Raw genomic sequence first — 19,805 nt, forward strand, 5'->3', positions numbered from 1 at the left:
AGCAGCTGAATATTAACAGGAGGATTAGGACGGTAGAAAATTGCTCTCTTCAGTTCATGCCATGCGTGTTTAACGCATTTCATGTATGTAGAATATCGTCGTTGCCGGGACAAAACCTCCTATGTGATAATATTTTTGGTGATATACTGACCCGCAGCACGTTCATTATGAGGAGCGAGAATGCCTCAACCATATTCACACGATATTGCACCTTAGATGACAGAACCTCACCAGTCAAAGTTCTAAGCTAAAATATTTCACATAGGTTTTGTCCCGGCAGCAACGATATGCTAGCCACATCATTTGCTATACGCCATGCATCTCAAGGAACTGATTGAATGCTCTGGCTTGATGGGCATGAACATTATCATCCACTGGTGTAAAGCCTTCACCCATAGTGGCAGCATATCCTGCAAGAGCAACTAAAGGTTGGAGGATAGTATCTCTGTACCAGACCAGTCTTGTTACTCTGGATAGGAATTAGAGACATACATTGACCAAATGTGATCTACCTCTAAACATGATAGAACCCCTTTGTTCTTTTTGGCATCCCAGGATGAAAGGCTCGTTCCCATCTCTCACTGGCCATCACAGGACTGTAATTCTCTCGTATGAGTGCAAGTTTATGGTGACCTTATCACAAAAGCATGCACTTCCACTGTTTGCAATGGCATGCGTTACGAGTTGTTGCCTGCTTCACATGAGCTCTCCTGTGGTGTGATTTTAAGATAAACTTCTGACATAAGCCTCTTTGATATGTCCCTTTTGTGCAGTCCATTTCCCTGTGTCTGATCTGATACATTCACTCCAGGAGCTCTCCGAAGATCCTGGTGGAACAAAGTGATAGTGCAGTGAGCCTATGACTTGATGAAAGCAACAAATACTGATCCTCTCTGAACGTTTTCTGAACTCTGGGACATCACTCTGACTTCCAGTATGAATGCCAACATCCAGCAATGTCACAATTCAAATGCAGGTAGTAGCAGTAAGGGTCATTCTTGCCATGTTAGCCTCAGTCCTACATGTGCTGTGATGCTGTTAAACTGATGGATATTGACAAATGCCTCCTTTTGGACAAATGTTGAATCTCATCAGGGTTTATTGTGTCTTTCTCTGTGACATTGGCCTGTAGATATGTTTGAGGTACCTAGACCTATGCCATGTGAAATTATAATATGCAAAATTTTTCTGCGTGCTGTATTAATTCTGTACTTGTGTGGTTTGAAAATGATGAATTTTTTTGTTTTTCCTATTTTGAAAAACCACTTTAGGGTTTTCAAGTCACCAAAAAATTCCAATCTCTACTGATACTGCATTAATTTTTTTATTTTTTTCCTAAAGCTTGATAGCTGTTAAAATAGTCTCCTTTCCCCCCATAGATAGTTACGAAGATATCTGGTCTTCTACTGAACGTCCTTCTCTAAGAGATTATGGAAAGATTATGGAATTCTGGGATGATAACACACAACCCAGTATGGTGCAGAGCCCTCAAATACCCGAACTCTTGAAAGGCACAGCTTTAAATACAAGTAAGTATATAGAATATACAACATTGTATTCATGAAAATGAAAATCCACAGCCTGTTTCCAGGCATTCGACCGGGTCAGAGATGGCATAAATGAAGCCCCCATCTAGCGGTGAGGATAGGAAGTAGGCCGGCAGCTGAAGCTTGTCACACTCGTTTGGGGCAATGATAAATGACTGACAGATGAAACGAAATGTTAATGGAGAGTGTTGCTGGAATGAAAGATAACAGGGAAAACCAGAGTGCCCAGGGGAAAAACCTGTGCCACCTCCGAATTATCCAGCATTGATCTCACATGGAGTGACTGGGATTTGAACCATGGTGAGAGAGGCCAGTGAGAGGCCAGAGCTGCTGCCTGAGCCACAGAGGTCCCTCTCCAATTAGTGTTATATAGAGGATCGTTGTCTAGTTGTACTTCCTCGTAAAGCATTAATAATTCATAATATAATTATTTTCAATTAGTTGAATTTTTGTAGAATGTGATGTTCATGATACATTTACAATGCAAATCAAGTAGTCTATAAAACAAAAAAATAGGAATATGGAAATCAACTTACAATATGATAAATGCAATGATAGATCAGTGGGACGAGACAAGGACAATCTCCACATCTTTATATACTGCTATCTACAGATATGACGGGGTCCCTTAACAGAGTCCTGGCATTGCTTCCACTTACTTGTGCCCAAGGTCCTCACTTTCATCTATCCTATCTGACCTAACTTGGTCAACTCTTGTTCTTTTCCAATCTGACGGTATTAGAGCAGTCGAGGCCTAGAGAGTCTTTCATTTTCACGACCTTCTTGCCCTTGTCTGGCCGATAACTTCCTTGTTTGAAGTGTTGGACCCCTTCAATTTTTCCTCTCTGATTAGTGTTATATAGAGGATCGTTGCCTAGTTGTACTTCCTCATAAAGCATTAATTACCACCATCACCTTTACAGATACGCAGATTCTCACCAATTCTACATTCACCAAACTCATATCTTGTTTCTAACTTTATCAGGAGAGCAGGCATGGTACTTGTTGACAGATATTCAGTCAGGATGGGCAAGTGTGGGACAGTTGTGGCAAGCTCCAATGCCACCAGATAGCATAGAATGCAAACGTTGAAAGTTCAGAGCAGATGACACGACAAAGACAGTTCAGAGAGCAGAAAGAAAGAATAGCAGTGCATCAGGTATATTTTATGGTGGAGACAACTTTGGCTTCCAAACGTTTTTAGTCTATGGAATTCATCCCCAACTGGCTTTCAAAGTTGAAAAAGCCTGTGTTATTAAGATGGAAGGTGAAAGTCTGCATCATAGATTAGGTTTTAGTTGGTTCTTCCTATAATAATCGGTGAGTGTGTTAAGAGCTTCAGACAACTTCTACTTGACATACTCTAAATCATTCACTTGAACAGTGGTCTGCAAGGATGAAATTTTCTGTCCCATTTGGTGATGAACTGATAACTGAAATGAAATGTCGTATGGCTTTTAGTGCTGGGATATCCCAGGAAGGGTTTGGCTCGCCAGGTGCAGGTCTTTCTATTTGACACCCGTAGGTGACATGCGTGTCGTGATGAGGATGAAATGATGATGAAGACAGCACATACACCCAGCCCCCGTGCCATTGGAATTAACCAATTAAGGTTAAAATCCCCATCCCGGCCGGGAATCGAACCCGGGACCCTCTGAACCGAAGGCCAGTACGCTGACCGTTCAGCCAACGAGTCGGACACTGATAACTGATCATTGGTGTAAATATTGTACAACAATGGTGCAAGCACATACGCTGGGAGTGGCCTATTTCTGTCTTCTCCATCTGCTGCTGCGGCTCTGGAAAAAAAAAACTGCTTTTCAAGCTGGTTTCTGATGATGCAGGTAAGATGATAGTCCTTTGTGATGTTGTGGACTTTTTCCATGATGAACAGTATCATAAGCTGTCTAGAGGACTATAAACACAGTTCCTGTGATCTACTGCTTTTCGAAACCATCTTATATATGCTGAATTAGTTTTAATACCTCTGAAGTGCAGTTCTTTCCTTTCCTGAAATTATAACAGACCTTTCATTACTGCTGACATTTTCAGATGGAATGAAATGGAATTCTTAAGATGGTTTATACAGAGGGCTGACAGTGATTGATGATGATGATGATGATGATGATGATGATGATAATAATAATCTTTCAAAGGAACTGTGGCACAATATTCTGAAGAAGCTTGTTGCCATCACTGCATCTCATTTGTCTGGTTCCATGGCAAACTAGTTAAAATCCTGGCCTTTGGTCTAAGGAACAATGTTCATTGGTGAATTTATCTGGTTCGGTGACTGGATTTTTTGTGCTGCCTTCAACATCAAATTTCTTTGGAGATGTGCAAGTTGCCCATGAGTATCAACTCAAGACTGCTCCAGACCTCTCCGGAGAGCATACATCATCGCCCGTCCGTCATCTTAGTCTCCATCTGCAGTTGGGTATGTCAAGGGATACCCAACACACTGAGTTCAGCTCCTGACTGCAGCAGGGGGATTTGCAATTTGTGATATATTTTAAAATGTTGATTTCCAGATTACCTAGTTTGTTTTGTTTTATTTTGTTAGTAGTGAAACTGTGATTTTGTAGTTCATTACTTTTCTTCTCTTTCTAGATATTGATTTCTTGAGTGATCTTGCTAAACTCTGTGAGACGGAAGTATCTTCAGCTGATCCTCAGCTGGAGATACAAGGACCTGCTCCTTTTAATGAAGGTACCTGTTTGTCTGTAGATTAACTTGCTGTGGTTGTCTACAATAGTTTCTTTACTTTTCATTACAAGTAATGGAAAAAAATTTACAAATCGAGACATATGGCAAATTCCAGGAAGCGTAGCGATCAGTGTTTACGTTGAACGGACTTTTAACTTTGCATACCTTTATGGTTTTTCTAAATTCTGCGAATTGTGGTCACTTTTATTGATAATGTCATGTTGTAATTGTTAGGTATCATTTTTAAGTTTTTAGTGTATACGTTCACGAAAATTGATAATATCTGTAGATAGATGAGATAGTGCAAATTGCAAAAAATCCAAGTTATAAGTTTGTGTATGTGTAGAAGCCCACTGAGCCCAAGGTCACGTGCAAATGAAAACACCAACCAAGTCTTTCGCAGCACATACATAGTACTCGCAAGTATAGCAATCAAAATAAATTCCAAGCTATCAGCAGAATAGCGCAGAGATTATTTTCTGAACCTTTACCCAGGAGGTATACTGTGGTAAGTGCATAAAAGAAAAAGGGGAGGGGAAGCAGGGATAGCAAAAACAGCCCAAACAACAAGGTTCAAATCACAAGATGTATTACAAGACCACCAGAAGGAAAGATTTTTACAATCAAGTACACCTTTGATAAATATGAAACAAAAATAACAGTAATTACAACGTTTAGGTGCGTAAGCAAGAAATTGGAATGTTTACATGGAATTCCACAAGGGAAAGTAGATTTTGAGATTGTAACAAGAATTCTCTAAATTATGTTGGCAATAGAAAAAGAATTTAAAGGGACGATGATCAGACTATGAGTAGTCCTAATTATAACCCTATTAACAAGACATAATATGTACATCTGGGGAAACACATTATGGAATGACTGGAAATAGCATATCTTATGGACAATACCAAAGGGATCTAACAACAGTATTTTTACATTAAAAGAGAAAAAGCACCATAATTATACACCATATGAGAAAAAGTTAACAAAGAGTATAGGCCACTATTACAGTTAAGAACGACGTAAAATTTGTGAAAATAGAAAGGAAGTCAACTGAACAGGAAAAAAAAAATACGCAAGGAGAGGGAAAAGAAAGCAGGATTAAAGGGAATGGCGAGGGTGAGAGGGTAAAAAACCAGGCTGCTGTGTCTATTTCCGTATTAATAAAATCCCGCACACACAGGGCTTACACAAAGTTCCGTGTCAGTGGTAGAGTTCGCCGAAGCACAAGTCCTTTTGCACAAGATCCTGACCAAGTCTGAAGAATTTGTTTACCAAGCGACATGAAGTGCCCAGAATGGGTGAAGTTAAAAAGAAAAATGTATGCTAAGGCCTGAAGTGCTAAGGAGTGAAGAAAATCGAAAGTATTAAAATATCATAAATTACAAGTCTGCTCACCCTGCACAAAGATATGATGTGACGTAGAATAGAATGTTTAAAATTGCCACGGGCCAGCCGTGCGAAAGAGTTCCTGCTCCCACTGCTTTACATGCACAATGAACACCTGATCCCCGATGGAAAGGCAGCGGCGAGTTATGTAGCGGAGCGAAGTGTAATCTGGAATATACGAGAAACAGGTGACGTAATCAAAAGCCAGCAAGGAAGGCGAGACAGCACACAGTCGCTGGTGAGGCGGGTGAGCAGACGGAGCACAGTTTGTCGAGTAGCAATGTTTACGGCAGCACGACGGCGAAGTATGCAGAAGGTAAGATGAACATAGTGGCCATGATTTCGGGAGCACGTATAATAATGTAATGTAATATGGTTCACAAGAAGAACAAAGGTACATTCTGCAAAAAACAAATGTGCGAGTTGCATAATGTCTCCGTAATATAAAGGCGATTGTCGTGTGTTTACTTGAGTGTCGCGGGATTACACATGTGAATCAGTCCTATGGTGAGATGGCATGAGGGGCTAATAAAACTTAAACTCCGCATCAAATACGATCGCTGAATGATGAAATGTATATTTGATATCGCAGCAAGTAATAATAAAGAAGGGGTGCGATGGCGCAGCGGTCAAGCTGTTTGGAACCATCAAGGCAGATTGGGTTTGAGTCCCAATTAATGCACGTGGGATTTTCGAGGTGAAAGTTGCATTTGGTGGTTTGGATTTTGCGTAAAAAATGATGTCCTGTGGCTTATGATACTGACATCATCGGTCACATAAAACTACAAGCTTAATTCTTCCTAATAATAATAATAATAATAAGGTATATAACTACAGATAGTGGTACTGACATGTGCCCTACTTAATAAAGTGTTTTTTATGAATTGTCACACATTTATTTAACACTATTAACAGTGAATGTAAAATGAACTAAAATATTTAAAAACTGAACCTGCAATGCTTAAGTAGCCTACAGTTTGAATGACAGCTTGGTCAGAAAAAAACATAATGAAGTGAAAAAAAAATGTCCATTCTGCTTCTGGTATAGACTCATCAAAATACCATTCCCCACTAGTAAAACGAGTCACTGGTAATTTTCTTTCGAATACACTTACATTTAAAATGCACTAGTCTTTTGTCTGTGGTTCACAAAATAATTCACCTTTATCGTTGCACTGGCGATAATTGGTTACAAAATAAATATCACCATTACTTTCAGTTATGGTACGAACATAATGTATCGAATGTTTCTTTCCACTGTATTTTCCAACTATGAAGTCACCCACTTCAAAAGCCGCATCACGGGGGGTGGGATTTTTGTCATCTGCTTCGATCTTGTAGTCTGAATGTAGAGTGTGTGTGATAGTTTCAGAATAATATTTTCTTGCCTGAAATATATATTTTTGAATGGCTCCAATAATGAATCTCATGTGTTCCTGGTAGTGCACAGAAATGTACTTTGGTCGAAGTCCACAAAAAGAAGACCAACCGATTGCGTGATGTGTGTATTCTTGTTTAAAAACTTCGTATGTGTCTTGCATTTTAATGCATATGACTTGTTTGTTTTTTAACGTTTTTCTCCAGGACTGTCCTTTACGGAGATAAAATCTCCTGCTCGAGGAGATGGCCAACTGATATCATCTGGGTTGAAAAATATAAGAACTTCTTGATTTGGAAGTGAAGATTTCCTGCGCTTGCCGGAGGTAGATGAACTTACACAAAATTTTACACTCAGCGCAGAAACAACTTGCAGTTTCTTCTACGGACTCACTGGTGAACATGCTCCGAATGCTTTACAGCTTTCTCCAATGTTTGTTTGCATTTATAACCAGACATTGGCATACTCAGCTCTGCATTTGATGTTGATGGTTTTGTTGTTGGACTTGTAGAATAGGAAGTAACTGTTGGTAGGCCCTGACGTTTTTTTCTGTGCTCTGTGTTTCTTCACAGATTTCGTACCTATTGACGGTGTACGCACAACTGGGCAGGTGTATTCTTTCTTCTCGCGATACCATTTAAAACACTCTTTGTGAGTAAATTGCATTATTAAAAATCACCTCGGTGTGAATACCAGTTGCTATTTTAAAATACGTCCTTTACAAGCGAGTGTGATGCAGAAAATGAATCCTGTGGCAGTGGGGAACTTCCCGGCCGCCTGCTTGCAAGAATGCCGTAAACACGCGACATATTTTACTATCAGCTTCATATGAATCCATTTGAAATTTTAAACGAATGATGTAGCAGCTTGAGTGTGCAGTATTGGCTTTGCATACTAAGTTTTATTCAAATTGTGCAACACACTTTTCGTCCACAGAAAATTTTATACCTTTTTTGTCGTGTGTTTACACAGCCTGCAGCAATAAATTAGTTGCTTTATTACACCTTACTTAAACTGTTAATAACCTAAATAAGTTCTTTACTGCAAAGAGAAATAGCATTTAGAATTAACATTTACCAATAGTTATTTTCATAACTTTTCATCATAATAAACAGCAAATCCTAAAATTATTGAGAAGTATCGCATGAATTTAACCCTCTAGATAAAGGTTCAATTAAGCACACAATTGAAAACTTAAAGATATCAATAAATTAATACATACCATAAAATTAATAAAACCGGGCGAGTTGGCTGTGCGGTTAGGGGCATGCGGCTGTGAGCTTGCATCCAGGGGACAGTCGGTTCGAATCCCACCATCGGCAGCCCTGAAGATGGTTTTCCATGGTTTCCCATTTTCACGCCAGGCAAATGCTGGGGGTGTACCTTAATTAAGGCCACGGCCGCTTCCTTCCAACTCCTAGGCCTTTCCTATCCCATTGTCGCCATAAGACCCATCTGTGTCGGTGTGACCTAAAGCCAATAGCAAAATAAAAAAAAAATGAATAAAATGTCATGTTTTATCTATCATAAAAACAAATTGTTGAGTTTTATTTTAACTTTACTTTCTCCTACTTGGGTGGATTATTCTCTGTATCAGCCATATGTAAAAAGACAGGAGCATTGAAAGGAACACAACAGGAAGAACACTTGACAGGTCAGGGAGAAATGGGAAGATAAGACAGGACAAGAACAATCTCCTCTTCATATGCTGCTCTCTTCATAAATAGGAACCCCTGTGGGTGGGGAATGCATATGAATACACCCATGGTATCCCTTGCCTGTCATAAGGGGCGACCAAGGAATGATGACATTAGAACCATGGGACTACTTGTGATTAGTACCATTACGTGCGGAACACCATGGATCGACGTTACTTGTGAACAGTACCACCTTGTGATGAAAACCATGGGTCTATATTACATAGGAACAGTACCCTCATGTGAGGAACACTGCGGGTCTGGGCGATGCTTGTGATAAGTGTCATCGTGTGTATTCCACTGGTCAGTTCCAGTGTGTTCAGAGTGGGCCTGCATTCCCTGTGAGTAGTACCACTTCATGGGAAACACCAGGGCTCTGCGTTGCCTGTGATTGCTGCTACTATGTGAGAAACGCCACAGGTTTGGTTGGCGCCCGTAATTAGTACCACTATGCGAGTAATACCATTGGTCTGCATTACCCGAGATCTGTATCATTGTGTCACAAACACCATGGGTTTGTGTTGACTGTGGGTGTTATCATAATGTGTGATACTCTGTGGGTCCACATTGCCTATGATTATTACCACTATGCGAGCGACACCATGAGCATACAGGGTGAACAAAAAGTGCCGCACGTGGAGGTCGGCATGTGGTTCCTCGTCTAAATTTGCGACAAAAGTTTATCTTAAAGATAAAAATTTCATTGTTCTGTATTGAAAAGTATCACAGTTAAAATTGAAATAATAAATAAAGAGGTTCAACCTATTCAATACAAAAGAATAAGAAATGCGGTGATTACATTCTTATTTAATAAGTAGAAGTGGTACCGGTTTCGACCCTAGTCCAGGTCATCATCAGCCGATTAAAACATGAAAAACAATGCATAGGAAAAAGAAAATAAAAGATCAAGTTTACTCCGGATCAGTAGAAGAGGCGATATAAAAATGACAGGGGTAGACACTGTAAAATTCAGAAGAAGTAAAATGTAAGTCACCTAAAAGAAACAGTGCGTAATTTTCTGAACAGCAGTATGGCACATGCAGTGTTAGGCAAAGTCTTGTAATGTTTATGAAAAGCGGAGAACGGTTAAATGAGCTAGCTTGTGTACACTGTCGGGCACAGTCATAACACAATCGAACACATATGAAGATCCATAATCGTGCTGAAGTTGAAGATGAGTAGATCAATTGAAGTAACTTGCCACCTCCTGGTGATCAGCGCGATACATTCAACATCAGGCACTGTGGTTTCAAACGCCAACATAAAATGAAGAATAGCTTAATGGTACAGTATTTGCTTCGGTTGTGGGAATGTAAGTATATACAGATACATATAATATAATTCAATATAATTAAATAAGTAATTGCGATCCTGTAGAATTTTTGGAACAGTTGACGTGAAAAAACAATTGTGAAGAGAAAAAATATAGTAAAAAGCGCAATACCGGAAACAAATGAAAACATATGCACAGTGCGCTATTTTTTAAAATGTAAAAAATTCAGGTCGTGATTGAAGTAGTCAAAGTCGGCGCAAGGCAAGAGTTAAATTTGAATGAGAAGAACCGAAATGGAGGTGGCATTTTTTTTTTTTTTTGAGGTGAAAAGAAAAGATAGGATAAATTAATGGAGGAAGAGGAATAGTGGAATAAGAGATTGAAGTTAAACGGTGTTGAGGAAGGCTGAGATAGGGAGATGAAGGAGGGGTATACAGATTCAAATGTAACAACTGCAGCTCCTCCTACATCGGACAAACTGGTCGCAACTTCAATATCAGATACTCTGAACACAACAACGCCATTAAATACAACAGATTCTCTGCCATTACACGCTTATTTTTAATTTAAGGTTAAGACTATGGCTGATGATGCCTTCAAGGAAGGCGAAACATGTACCACTATTAGTTAACAAATTTATGTAAATCATCCAAGACGATTTTGTATTGATTAGGTGGTCTAATAAATAACTTAATGTTATTATTTCAATACTTCAATCATGACCTGAATTTTTTAAAATTTAAAAAATAGCGCACTGTGCATATGTTTTAATTTGTTTCCGGTTTTGCACTTTTTACTATATTTTTTCTCTTCACAATTGTTTTTTTTCACGTCAACTGTTCCAAAAATTCTACAGGATCACAAGTACTTATTCAGTTATATTGAATTATATTATATGTATCTATATATACTTTCATTCCTGCAACCGAAGCAAGTACTGGACCATTAAGCTATTCTTCATTTTACGTTGGCGTTTGAAACCACAGTGCCTGATGTTGAATATATAGAGGGTTCAAACCCGGCAGAGGTAGTCGGATTTTTGAAGGGTGGAAAAAAGTCCATTCGACACTCCATGTCGTACGATGTCGGCATGTAAAAGATCTCTGGTGACACATTTGGTGTTTACCCGACAAAATTCATTAAATCTCAGCCATAGACGCCCAAGGGAGTTTTGGTTTACTCGGTCTGCCATCTAGTGGGGGCCTAGAGTAAAACGGAATGTTGAAATTGACGAGCAGACAGCCAGATGGCGTCAAATTGAAATGTCTGCACACGGTAGCTGAGGCCATACGATTATTATTATTATTATTATTATTATTATTATTATTATTATTATTATTATTACCGGGAGCTGGCAAGTTACTTCAGTTGATCTACACATCTTCAGCTTCAGCACGATTATGGATCTTCATATGTGTTCAATTGTATTATGACTTTGTGCCTGACAGTGTATACAAGCTAGCTTATTTAACCGTTCTCCGCTTTTCATAAATATTAAGACTTTGCCTAACACTGTGTGTGTTATACTGCCGTTCAGAAAATTAGTCACTGTTTCTTTTAAGTGACTTAAATTTTACTTCTGAATTTTACAGTGTCTACCCCCGTCATTTTTATATCGCCTCTTGTACTGATCCGGAGTGAACTTGATCTTTTCTTCTCTTTTCTTTTTCCTATGCCTTGTTTTTCATGTTTTAATCGGCTGATGATGACCTGGACTAGGGTCGAAACCGGTACCACTTATTATTAAATAAGAATGTAATCACTGCATTTCTTATTCTTTTGTATTGAATAGGTTGAACCTCTTTATTTATTATTTCAATTTTAAAAGTTTATCTTGCAAAACCTATAGGTTTAATAGAAATGAGAGTTAAGAAATGAGTCTGGCAAGGCTGTGACGGCGTGCACTGTGGCCAAGCACAGGTCTCATGAACTCTGCCGGAGCTGTCCCATTAGCTCAGTGAAACGAGGTAATGCCATAAATGCCGGTTGTGCGCACGCACCAATGTTCGAGTCGCGATCCAGCCAATTTTTTTTTTCTATCCAGTTAATGTATCAAATTGTAGGCAATGTACACCTCCACTATGCAATACACTATGTTCTTACTTACCGTTACAGTTACCTTTATTTAAACATTCAAACATAACATGAACTTCTTACAGACGTAAACGACCACTTTTTGTCCCTGGCACAAATAAAGCTAATGCGTAGAACATAATGGTTTATACAGTAACATCGTCTTTATCCAGTGCAGCACAAGGACACAATACAGTACAGTAGGTAGGCTACACTGGATTGCCCATTATGCTGTGCACAATAATTCCATAGTGTACGTGTGACATCCAGTCTTATCTTCAGAGCCGGTAAGTACACTTACGAGCAACGTTCACTTCACAGCAGATGTTCAAAACGACCCCCTTGCATTTGCAAACACTTAGCCACTCACTGGAGCATACTTCGCTGGACCGTACGCAACACACCTGCATCCACCATTGCCGATGCAGCACGCACGCGAACTATTAGGTCTTGTACATCCATGGGTGGAGTACTATAAACATGTTCCTTTAAGTGTTCCCACAAATAAAAATCTAGTGGATTAAAGTCCAAGGTACGTGGAGGCCAGAACATTGGACCTCCACGACCAATCCATTTCTCCGGAAACGCTTCATTTAAGCATTTATGCACAGTCATTCCAAAGTGTGGTGGTGCACCATCGTGCTGAAACCATAGCTGTCTCCGAACACAAAGGGGGAACGTTTTCTAAAGCATCAGGCAAAGTATTGCCCAGAAACATACGATAGCGGGCGCATTCAACTTGTCCGTTAATAGGTAAGGGCCTAACAGCACTCCTCCCACGATTCCAGCCCACAGGTTTATGCCAAAGCGTGCCTGAAAGCCACGTTCATAGGTGACGTGGGTTGTCGTCAGACCAATAATGGCTGTTGTGATGGTTGAAAATACCTTCCCGAGTGAAGCTACATTTGTCACTCCATATCACATTCTTTATAAAATGTTTATCTTCAACTTGTTGCAAAAGCCATTCATCGAACTGTACTCGAGGTGATTGGTGAACGGCTTCAAGAATGTCATCCTCTGTTTGTGGAGTACGTTTAGTCCTTGGACGACCCTTGTCCACTACTTGTGGATGAAGAGTACCGCTTTCCCGCAGGCGTTGCTCAATTTAAAGATGTTTAAAGATAGAAATTTCATAATTTTCCGTATTGAACTGCCTCACAATTAAATTGAAAAAAGAAATAAAGTGGTTCAACCTATTCAATGCAAGAAAAATAAGAAATGTAATATCACATTCTTATTTGATTAAAAGCAGTACCTGTTTCGACCACTATTCTGGGTCTTCATCAGCCGATTAAATAAAAATATAAAACAATGTATAGGAAAACTATAAGTAAAGGATAAGTCTTTAACTAAAAGCAGTTCAAGAAGCACTATAACACTATAGAGATTAGCACTGCGTGATGTAAGATACTAAAATCCATAAGAAGTCGAAGATTGGTCATTTAAATTAAGCAAAGTGCAAGTTCTTGAAGAGCAGCACAACATACGTAATGTCCGGCACTGTGCTTCTAAGTGCTAATGAAACTTGGTGAATAGTTCAATGATCGAGCCTGCAAATGCTGCTTGGTGCGAAAATATATAATACAGTTTGATATAATTGAAGTATATATCAATGTTTATAGCAGTATTTCCAGGCTGTTGTGCTGCTCTTCAAGAACTTGCACCTTGCTTTATTTAAATGACTGATCTTCGACTTCTTCTGGATTTTAGGATCTTACATCACACAGTGCTAATTCCTATAGCGTTATAGTGCTTCTTGAACTGCGTTTAGTGAAAGACATCCTTTACTTATTGTTTTCCTATGCATTGCTTTATATTTTTATTTAATCAGCTGATGATGACCCAGAATAGTGATCGAAACCGGTACCGTTTTTAATCAGATAAGAATGTAACATTACATTTATTTTCCTTGTATTGAATAGGTTGAACCACTTTATTTCTAGTTTTCAATTTAATGGCGTTGCTCAAGGCGACGGAAAACATTCATATAAGGATGGCGCGTTTTAGGGTACCGTGCTGCATACTCACGAGCAGCAAAAGCTTTGTTATCGGATTCACCAAACACTAAAAGCATATCGACATATTCGCCTTTTGTGTACTCCATCAGAAAGCCGCCCTACATGCACTGGACAGGACCAGTTATAGTTGTGCACTGCGTGGTTAGTAGACTCATGGATTCAGTTGAATGGGTCACACTGTCACGTGTTCGACTATTGTCATGTGAAAACAGGATGTCATGCTTACAAACGCACTTGCACGATGAGAACTAGGGACCTGATGCCACACACACAAAGGAAAAGAAACAACCTGACGTAGATTTGAGCCGTAGCTCCAGGGTGCATGTGGGTTTGATAAGCCAGCCGTCTACTCGGTGAGCTGCGACGGTGGGTATGGTAGAGTGGGATGATGCACCTTCCTCTTAAATTCCGATGCACTGCAGGATGTGACAGTGTTGCAAGCTTCTCATTTTTGACTTGTTTTCCAACAGCACCAGATCCGATTTGGCTTTAGAAACTTTTGTCTGCAATCGCATGCCGACCTCCAAGTGTGGCCTTTTGTGTTCACCCTGTAATGTGGCCCATGATCAGTCCCACTATGTGAGGAGCACCATGGGTCTGTTGCTTGCGAGTAGTACCCTTATGTGAGGAACACCATAGGTTTGTGTAGCCTGTGAGTGATGGCACTGTGTGACATACCATGGGCATACATTATCTGTAATTAGTACCACCATGCGAGAAACACCAGGAGCCTATAATACCTGTGATTAATACCACTGTATGAGGAACACCATGGTTCTGCTTTACCAGTGATTAGTACCATGACGATAGACCGGTTATCTCGATTTTGGACCACTTTAGATAATAAGTGTCACTCCAGTAAGGCATTATGAATTGGATTCACTGATTGTTTTTGTTTCAAGATTATTTTTTCAACATCATTCGTTTTAGATTCTAGTCAGTGGATATATTTTGAAGTTTCAATTATAATGCCATTTCATTACACCTCGTACCATTAGGGGCCGATGACCTAGCTATCAGGCCCCTTTAGGGAATTGTACCATTAAAGGCCGATGACCTAGCTGTTAGGCCCCTGTAAACAACAAATCTTCATCTTGAAATAGATGGCTCTCCTGTATCAATCTCTGTTCTTCTCAGTCCCTGACCAGCTTGTTTCTGCTTTCCAGCTTCATCAGGATGGTGGGCTTAAGCACTCACTAAGGAACCATCTTGACAGATGTTCGTTCTCGATGTGTAGGATAATAAGAAAGCCAGATAAGCACAAGAAAAAGGGACAAAATGAAGATGAATGCAGGTGATGAAGGATGAGGCTTGTTGTTGCTCTTGCTAGTTCTTTTCCAGTACTTACATTGACTTGTTAGATTCCTTTTGTCCATGTGTTGCTAGTCTTTTACCACCTGTATGTATAGTTTTCTAGTTTCCATACGCTTACCAGTCTTCGTTTTTCTATATTCCTGACATTAAGACTGAAGATCTGTCAAGATGGCCTCACATTATCGAAGCTTGCCTTCCTAATAGAGCTAGGGAGCAGGGGCTGAGAACTAGAATTGATGAAGACAGACTTGATCAATTGAAGACTACATAATGTGAAGGTGTGGAGATTGTCATTGTCCTTGTGAGTTTGCTTTCTATTTCTCACCCTTTTTGCACTGACCTTTCATTGTATTTTTTCCTTTTATATGTTCCTTTTGATATTTCTTTTCATTGTATTGTCCAGATTTCATTTGTGTATCTCCAGACTCTAGAAGTGTTGACTAATCAGTACCGTATTTACGTGAATAATCCCTGCACCCTAATTTTAGGAACGCTCATTTTGAAAAAAATTAAACGAACTAAAATTACTTCCATTGAAAGAGCAACATAGTCATAAACAAACATTTCATATCACTCCGCGAGGTCTGCGCAAATGTGAAAGTGTAAATTTACGGATCACTGCTATAAAATATATTTGCCATATAAATTAAGTAGGCCTAGGCATTTCATTAATCTGAACTTGCATAGAGTCCTCTCCTAAATTACTTACAAATTTGTTACACTCCACGTCTAAAACACTTTTTGCACGTTATAAATTTCATATTAGAGCCCGTATTGTCAAAGTATCAAATTGTGAAAATTTAGATTTTATAATTCCACCTTTACAATACTATTTCCAAAATGTATCCAACAGGGTGCATGCAGTAGTGAAACAAACATAGCTCCGTTAACACGTTTGGAAAAAAATCTGTTAGTCTCTATTGCTTGTTGCGGTTAACCTTTCCTCCCTTCACGTTGAAACTTCTCGTCAATACCATGCAGCCGAGTTTCATAAATGGAGCTTGTCATCCTCGACTTCTGGGCTTGTTTTCGTACGTGACCGGTAATTGACACCCGAGAAACGGCGAGGATTTGCTGATCACAAAATTGTAGTTTTTCGGTTCCCGTCATATTAGTTTCCAGCTTCACTGTAACTCTTTCTTTACTTGTTATATGTTGCAAACAAACCACAAATGCCGTATTGCACAGTAAAATGTTGCACAAAATTTGAGTTAGACTATTCTTTGCTTCAAGGGAGGAAATGTTTGCTTCAAGAAATTGAGAAATTAGTATAACTGAATTTCGAGAATAGAGAAATAAATATACGTGAAGAATAGTACAAACGGCCGGAAAATCAAAGTTAGTTCGAGATACTGAAAATTCGAGTAATGGAGGTTCGAGATATCGAGGTTCGATCGTATTATTATTCGTATGTATGCGTCATAAATGAGAAGGATTAGGTACATTTTCTTGTAACCATTTTTTTTAATTTTTTTTTATTTTTTTTATTTTTTTTTAAGATTTTAAATTTAAAGATCAATTCACATTGTAACTATAGACATATATGCCTTTTACCTTGTCCTTTTTTCACTTAGACCGTGGTGCAATATATGTGATGAAATCCAAGAAAAAATCTTCCTATTTTTGATATCTTAAAGTTGGCAGCTATGCAGCAGTGTACATAACTAATTTCAGAGGTTGTTAAATTTCAGGAAGGCTGTTCTCGTGTAAATTTATAGTGAAAATGTTGTTATTCTACATTGAGCATGAAATGTTTTCATAATACATGTGCGGTAAACCTAGGTTACGTGACGCTGTTTGAAGTAAGAGAATGGAAATATCTGCCACAAGCCTCTGGAGTGATGCTATTACAATTTTTAAGAACGCAACTGAATATGCATGTTCAGACTATAGGAATTAAGAGAATACATGCTAATGAGTATGCCACTGCTTGGGAATCGTCTGCGATCAGGTGTAAACAAACGGATTGCTGTTTCATACCTGTTTTAATGTGTTTTTGTGCGAGTTCGGCATCTTCCCAGACTTTCATGGAAAATCATGTATAACGTTATAAAAAGAATGTTAAACCGGAGCGGTTTTGCATTCACTGACAAAAATCTGTCAAAATGAAGCGCAAACCAAAACTACAATACAGTGTGTAGAGTAAATATGTTCCTTTTTATTGCTGTCATATTGCTGTCGTGTAAATAAGGTATGATGGTACAATTTATGTAAAAGGTGTGCTTTCTACTAAAACCTCGATTTAAGGTAAACCCCCCTTTCTAAGGTTGAAAAGATCGGGTTCCTGTAAAAACGTTAAATAGCGTTTCTACTGTAGCATTTTCTCTCTGAAAAAGAGATAGCATTCTTATTTTCTATTTTTTTCCGAGGTTGGCACATGCTGCCATGTCGTGTGCGTCACGAGCATAGCACAGTGAATTTCGTAGCACATGGACTGCGTATATTTAGCGTGAGGTAGTGTTTTTATCTTCTATGTTGTTAGGAAGTGACGCGAGTGATATTCTTGTGAATATGAAACAGTGAGGCAGGCAGTGACAGTTCACATTACACAGAAGTTACTACTACTACTACTACTACTGCTGCTACTACTGCTACTACTACAGATTGACTTGGCAAGATGCAAGTAAACATAACAAATCGAAGCTCAATTTTCAATTTCAAGAAAATGCTGGTCTGAAACATAGACTTTCTTCAGATACCATACCAATTCATTATGCCTTCCTATTTTTCACAGCTTCACTTCTCTTTTTTGGTACTGAAACAAATGGATATTCAAAACAATTCATTGAAAAGAACACTAAGAGATAAAAGTGTTTACAGCATGCATTCTGAATATGGGAATACAGTAAAACTCCATTAAGACATTTCTGCACGGAACAAAACAGAAAGTGTCCAACGAGAAAACGTTCTACTGCATATACAAATGAAAACTAACAAACAGGGATATGGAAACTGTAGACAAGATTTTTTTCCAACATGACAGCATTGTACGTTACGTATCTGCGGGGACAGTGGAAAAACTATCTGCCATTTCTAAAGATGGGGAGAGTATTAAAAGGTGTGAAAAACACAAGAGAACAAATATGAAAACTTTTTCTGCTGGGGCTTATAAAAAAAGTGTACTGAAAGGTGTGAAAAACACCAAACAACAAATACGAAAATATGTGCAAGGGGGTCAATAAAAATATCAAACTATTATTGCAGATCACACTCTTTTTAAAACAAATGTTAGTAGAATTCTTTTATTTCGAAGCAGTGGGTTATTAAACATTAATTTCTTGTCACGCTCTTAGACAATGAATTGGAGGTTACACTCGACCATGTGCGACCGGGAGGAATGACTTTGGCCACAATTTTGAATAAACTTCGGTCATCTCACGTGGTAGAGTCGAAACTCGAAGGTGAGAGTTCAACATTAGCGACCTCTGCACAGATTAAGATGCGGACGCCAGTCCACTTTCTGACATATTTTAATTTTTACTTCATTAGTAAGCAATTTCACGACATTTTCCGTATCGATAACTATTCTATCTCAAGACAAATATGCACCACGCTTCTCAGTTTTGCACAATTATGTTCTTAACCCAGATACAGGCTACCGTGTGATGCACCAAATATTCGCTACACTTCCCTGTAACACTCAACTCAAAATAAGCTTCTGACTTCCGAATGGAATGTGAAGTACAAGCACAAATTGGCTCGCTGTGTTATTTAGCAATCTCACTGCTGACCGGCAAGCAGAAATAACCTGATCCTAAAGAACACGTAGTTTATGAAAAGGAATAGCCATAAGATCAGCCAATAGACAGTATGGAACACTCGTAGACTTTATCATAACAGACCGAGAATGGGGAAGATACGTCATGTTATATGAAGATAATCCCCTGTGAAAGTATGGAAGGTGATCATAGCTTACTAATTGTGGAATTAAAACAAGTAAAAATCCCTAAAATTGTATTTAAGCAGAAACCAAAGATCAGGATTTGGAAGGATGAAAGAATGGCATTCCAAGATTGTATAAAAAGGAAGTTGCCCAACACAGAAATACGAAGTGGAGAAGAAGTGTGGGACAGTTTAAGACAGTCATTTGTGGAAGCAGCAATAGAGGTATGTGGGAAAGCAAAGGTTAAAGGAAAGGAGACAGTGGTGGACAGACAAAATAAAAAAAAAAAAAAAAAAAAAAGAAATAAAATAAAGAAACAAGGTGAAGAAAGAAATGGATAAGGAAAAGCAAAAAACATATCAGAGGGATGAGAATAAGATAGAAAGGTCACATGTGTAATACAAAAGTTTGAAACTGCAAGTAAAGAGGGGGATCAAGGAAGAAAAGGAGGAATGTAGGGGAGAGTTTACCAACAGAATTGAGCAAGATAGTTGAGGAAATCAGAAACTATTATACAGAGTAATAAA

General features: G+C 38.8%; 1 protein-coding gene across 4 annotated transcripts in view; it reads left to right on the top strand.

Moving 5' to 3' along the window:
- The window catches only part of LOC136872613 (uncharacterized), a 138,376-nt gene that overhangs the window by 48,078 nt on the left and 70,493 nt on the right, over window positions 1-19,805 (top strand). For 2 of the 4 annotated variants that reach the window (XM_067146416.2, XM_067146422.2), the window contains exons 3-4: window positions 1,380-1,529; window positions 4,158-4,256. In XM_067146416.2, coding sequence (XP_067002517.2) covers window positions 1,380-1,529; window positions 4,158-4,256 — 249 coding nt within the window. The remainder of the gene's footprint in view (window positions 1-1,379; window positions 1,530-4,157; window positions 4,257-19,805) is intronic. The other 2 variants (XM_067146431.2, XM_067146438.2) reach the window with 1 other exon arrangement.

This window comes from Anabrus simplex, chromosome 1 (genome assembly GCF_040414725.1).
Source record: "Anabrus simplex isolate iqAnaSimp1 chromosome 1, ASM4041472v1, whole genome shotgun sequence".
Taxonomy (NCBI): domain Eukaryota; kingdom Metazoa; phylum Arthropoda; class Insecta; order Orthoptera; family Tettigoniidae; genus Anabrus; species Anabrus simplex.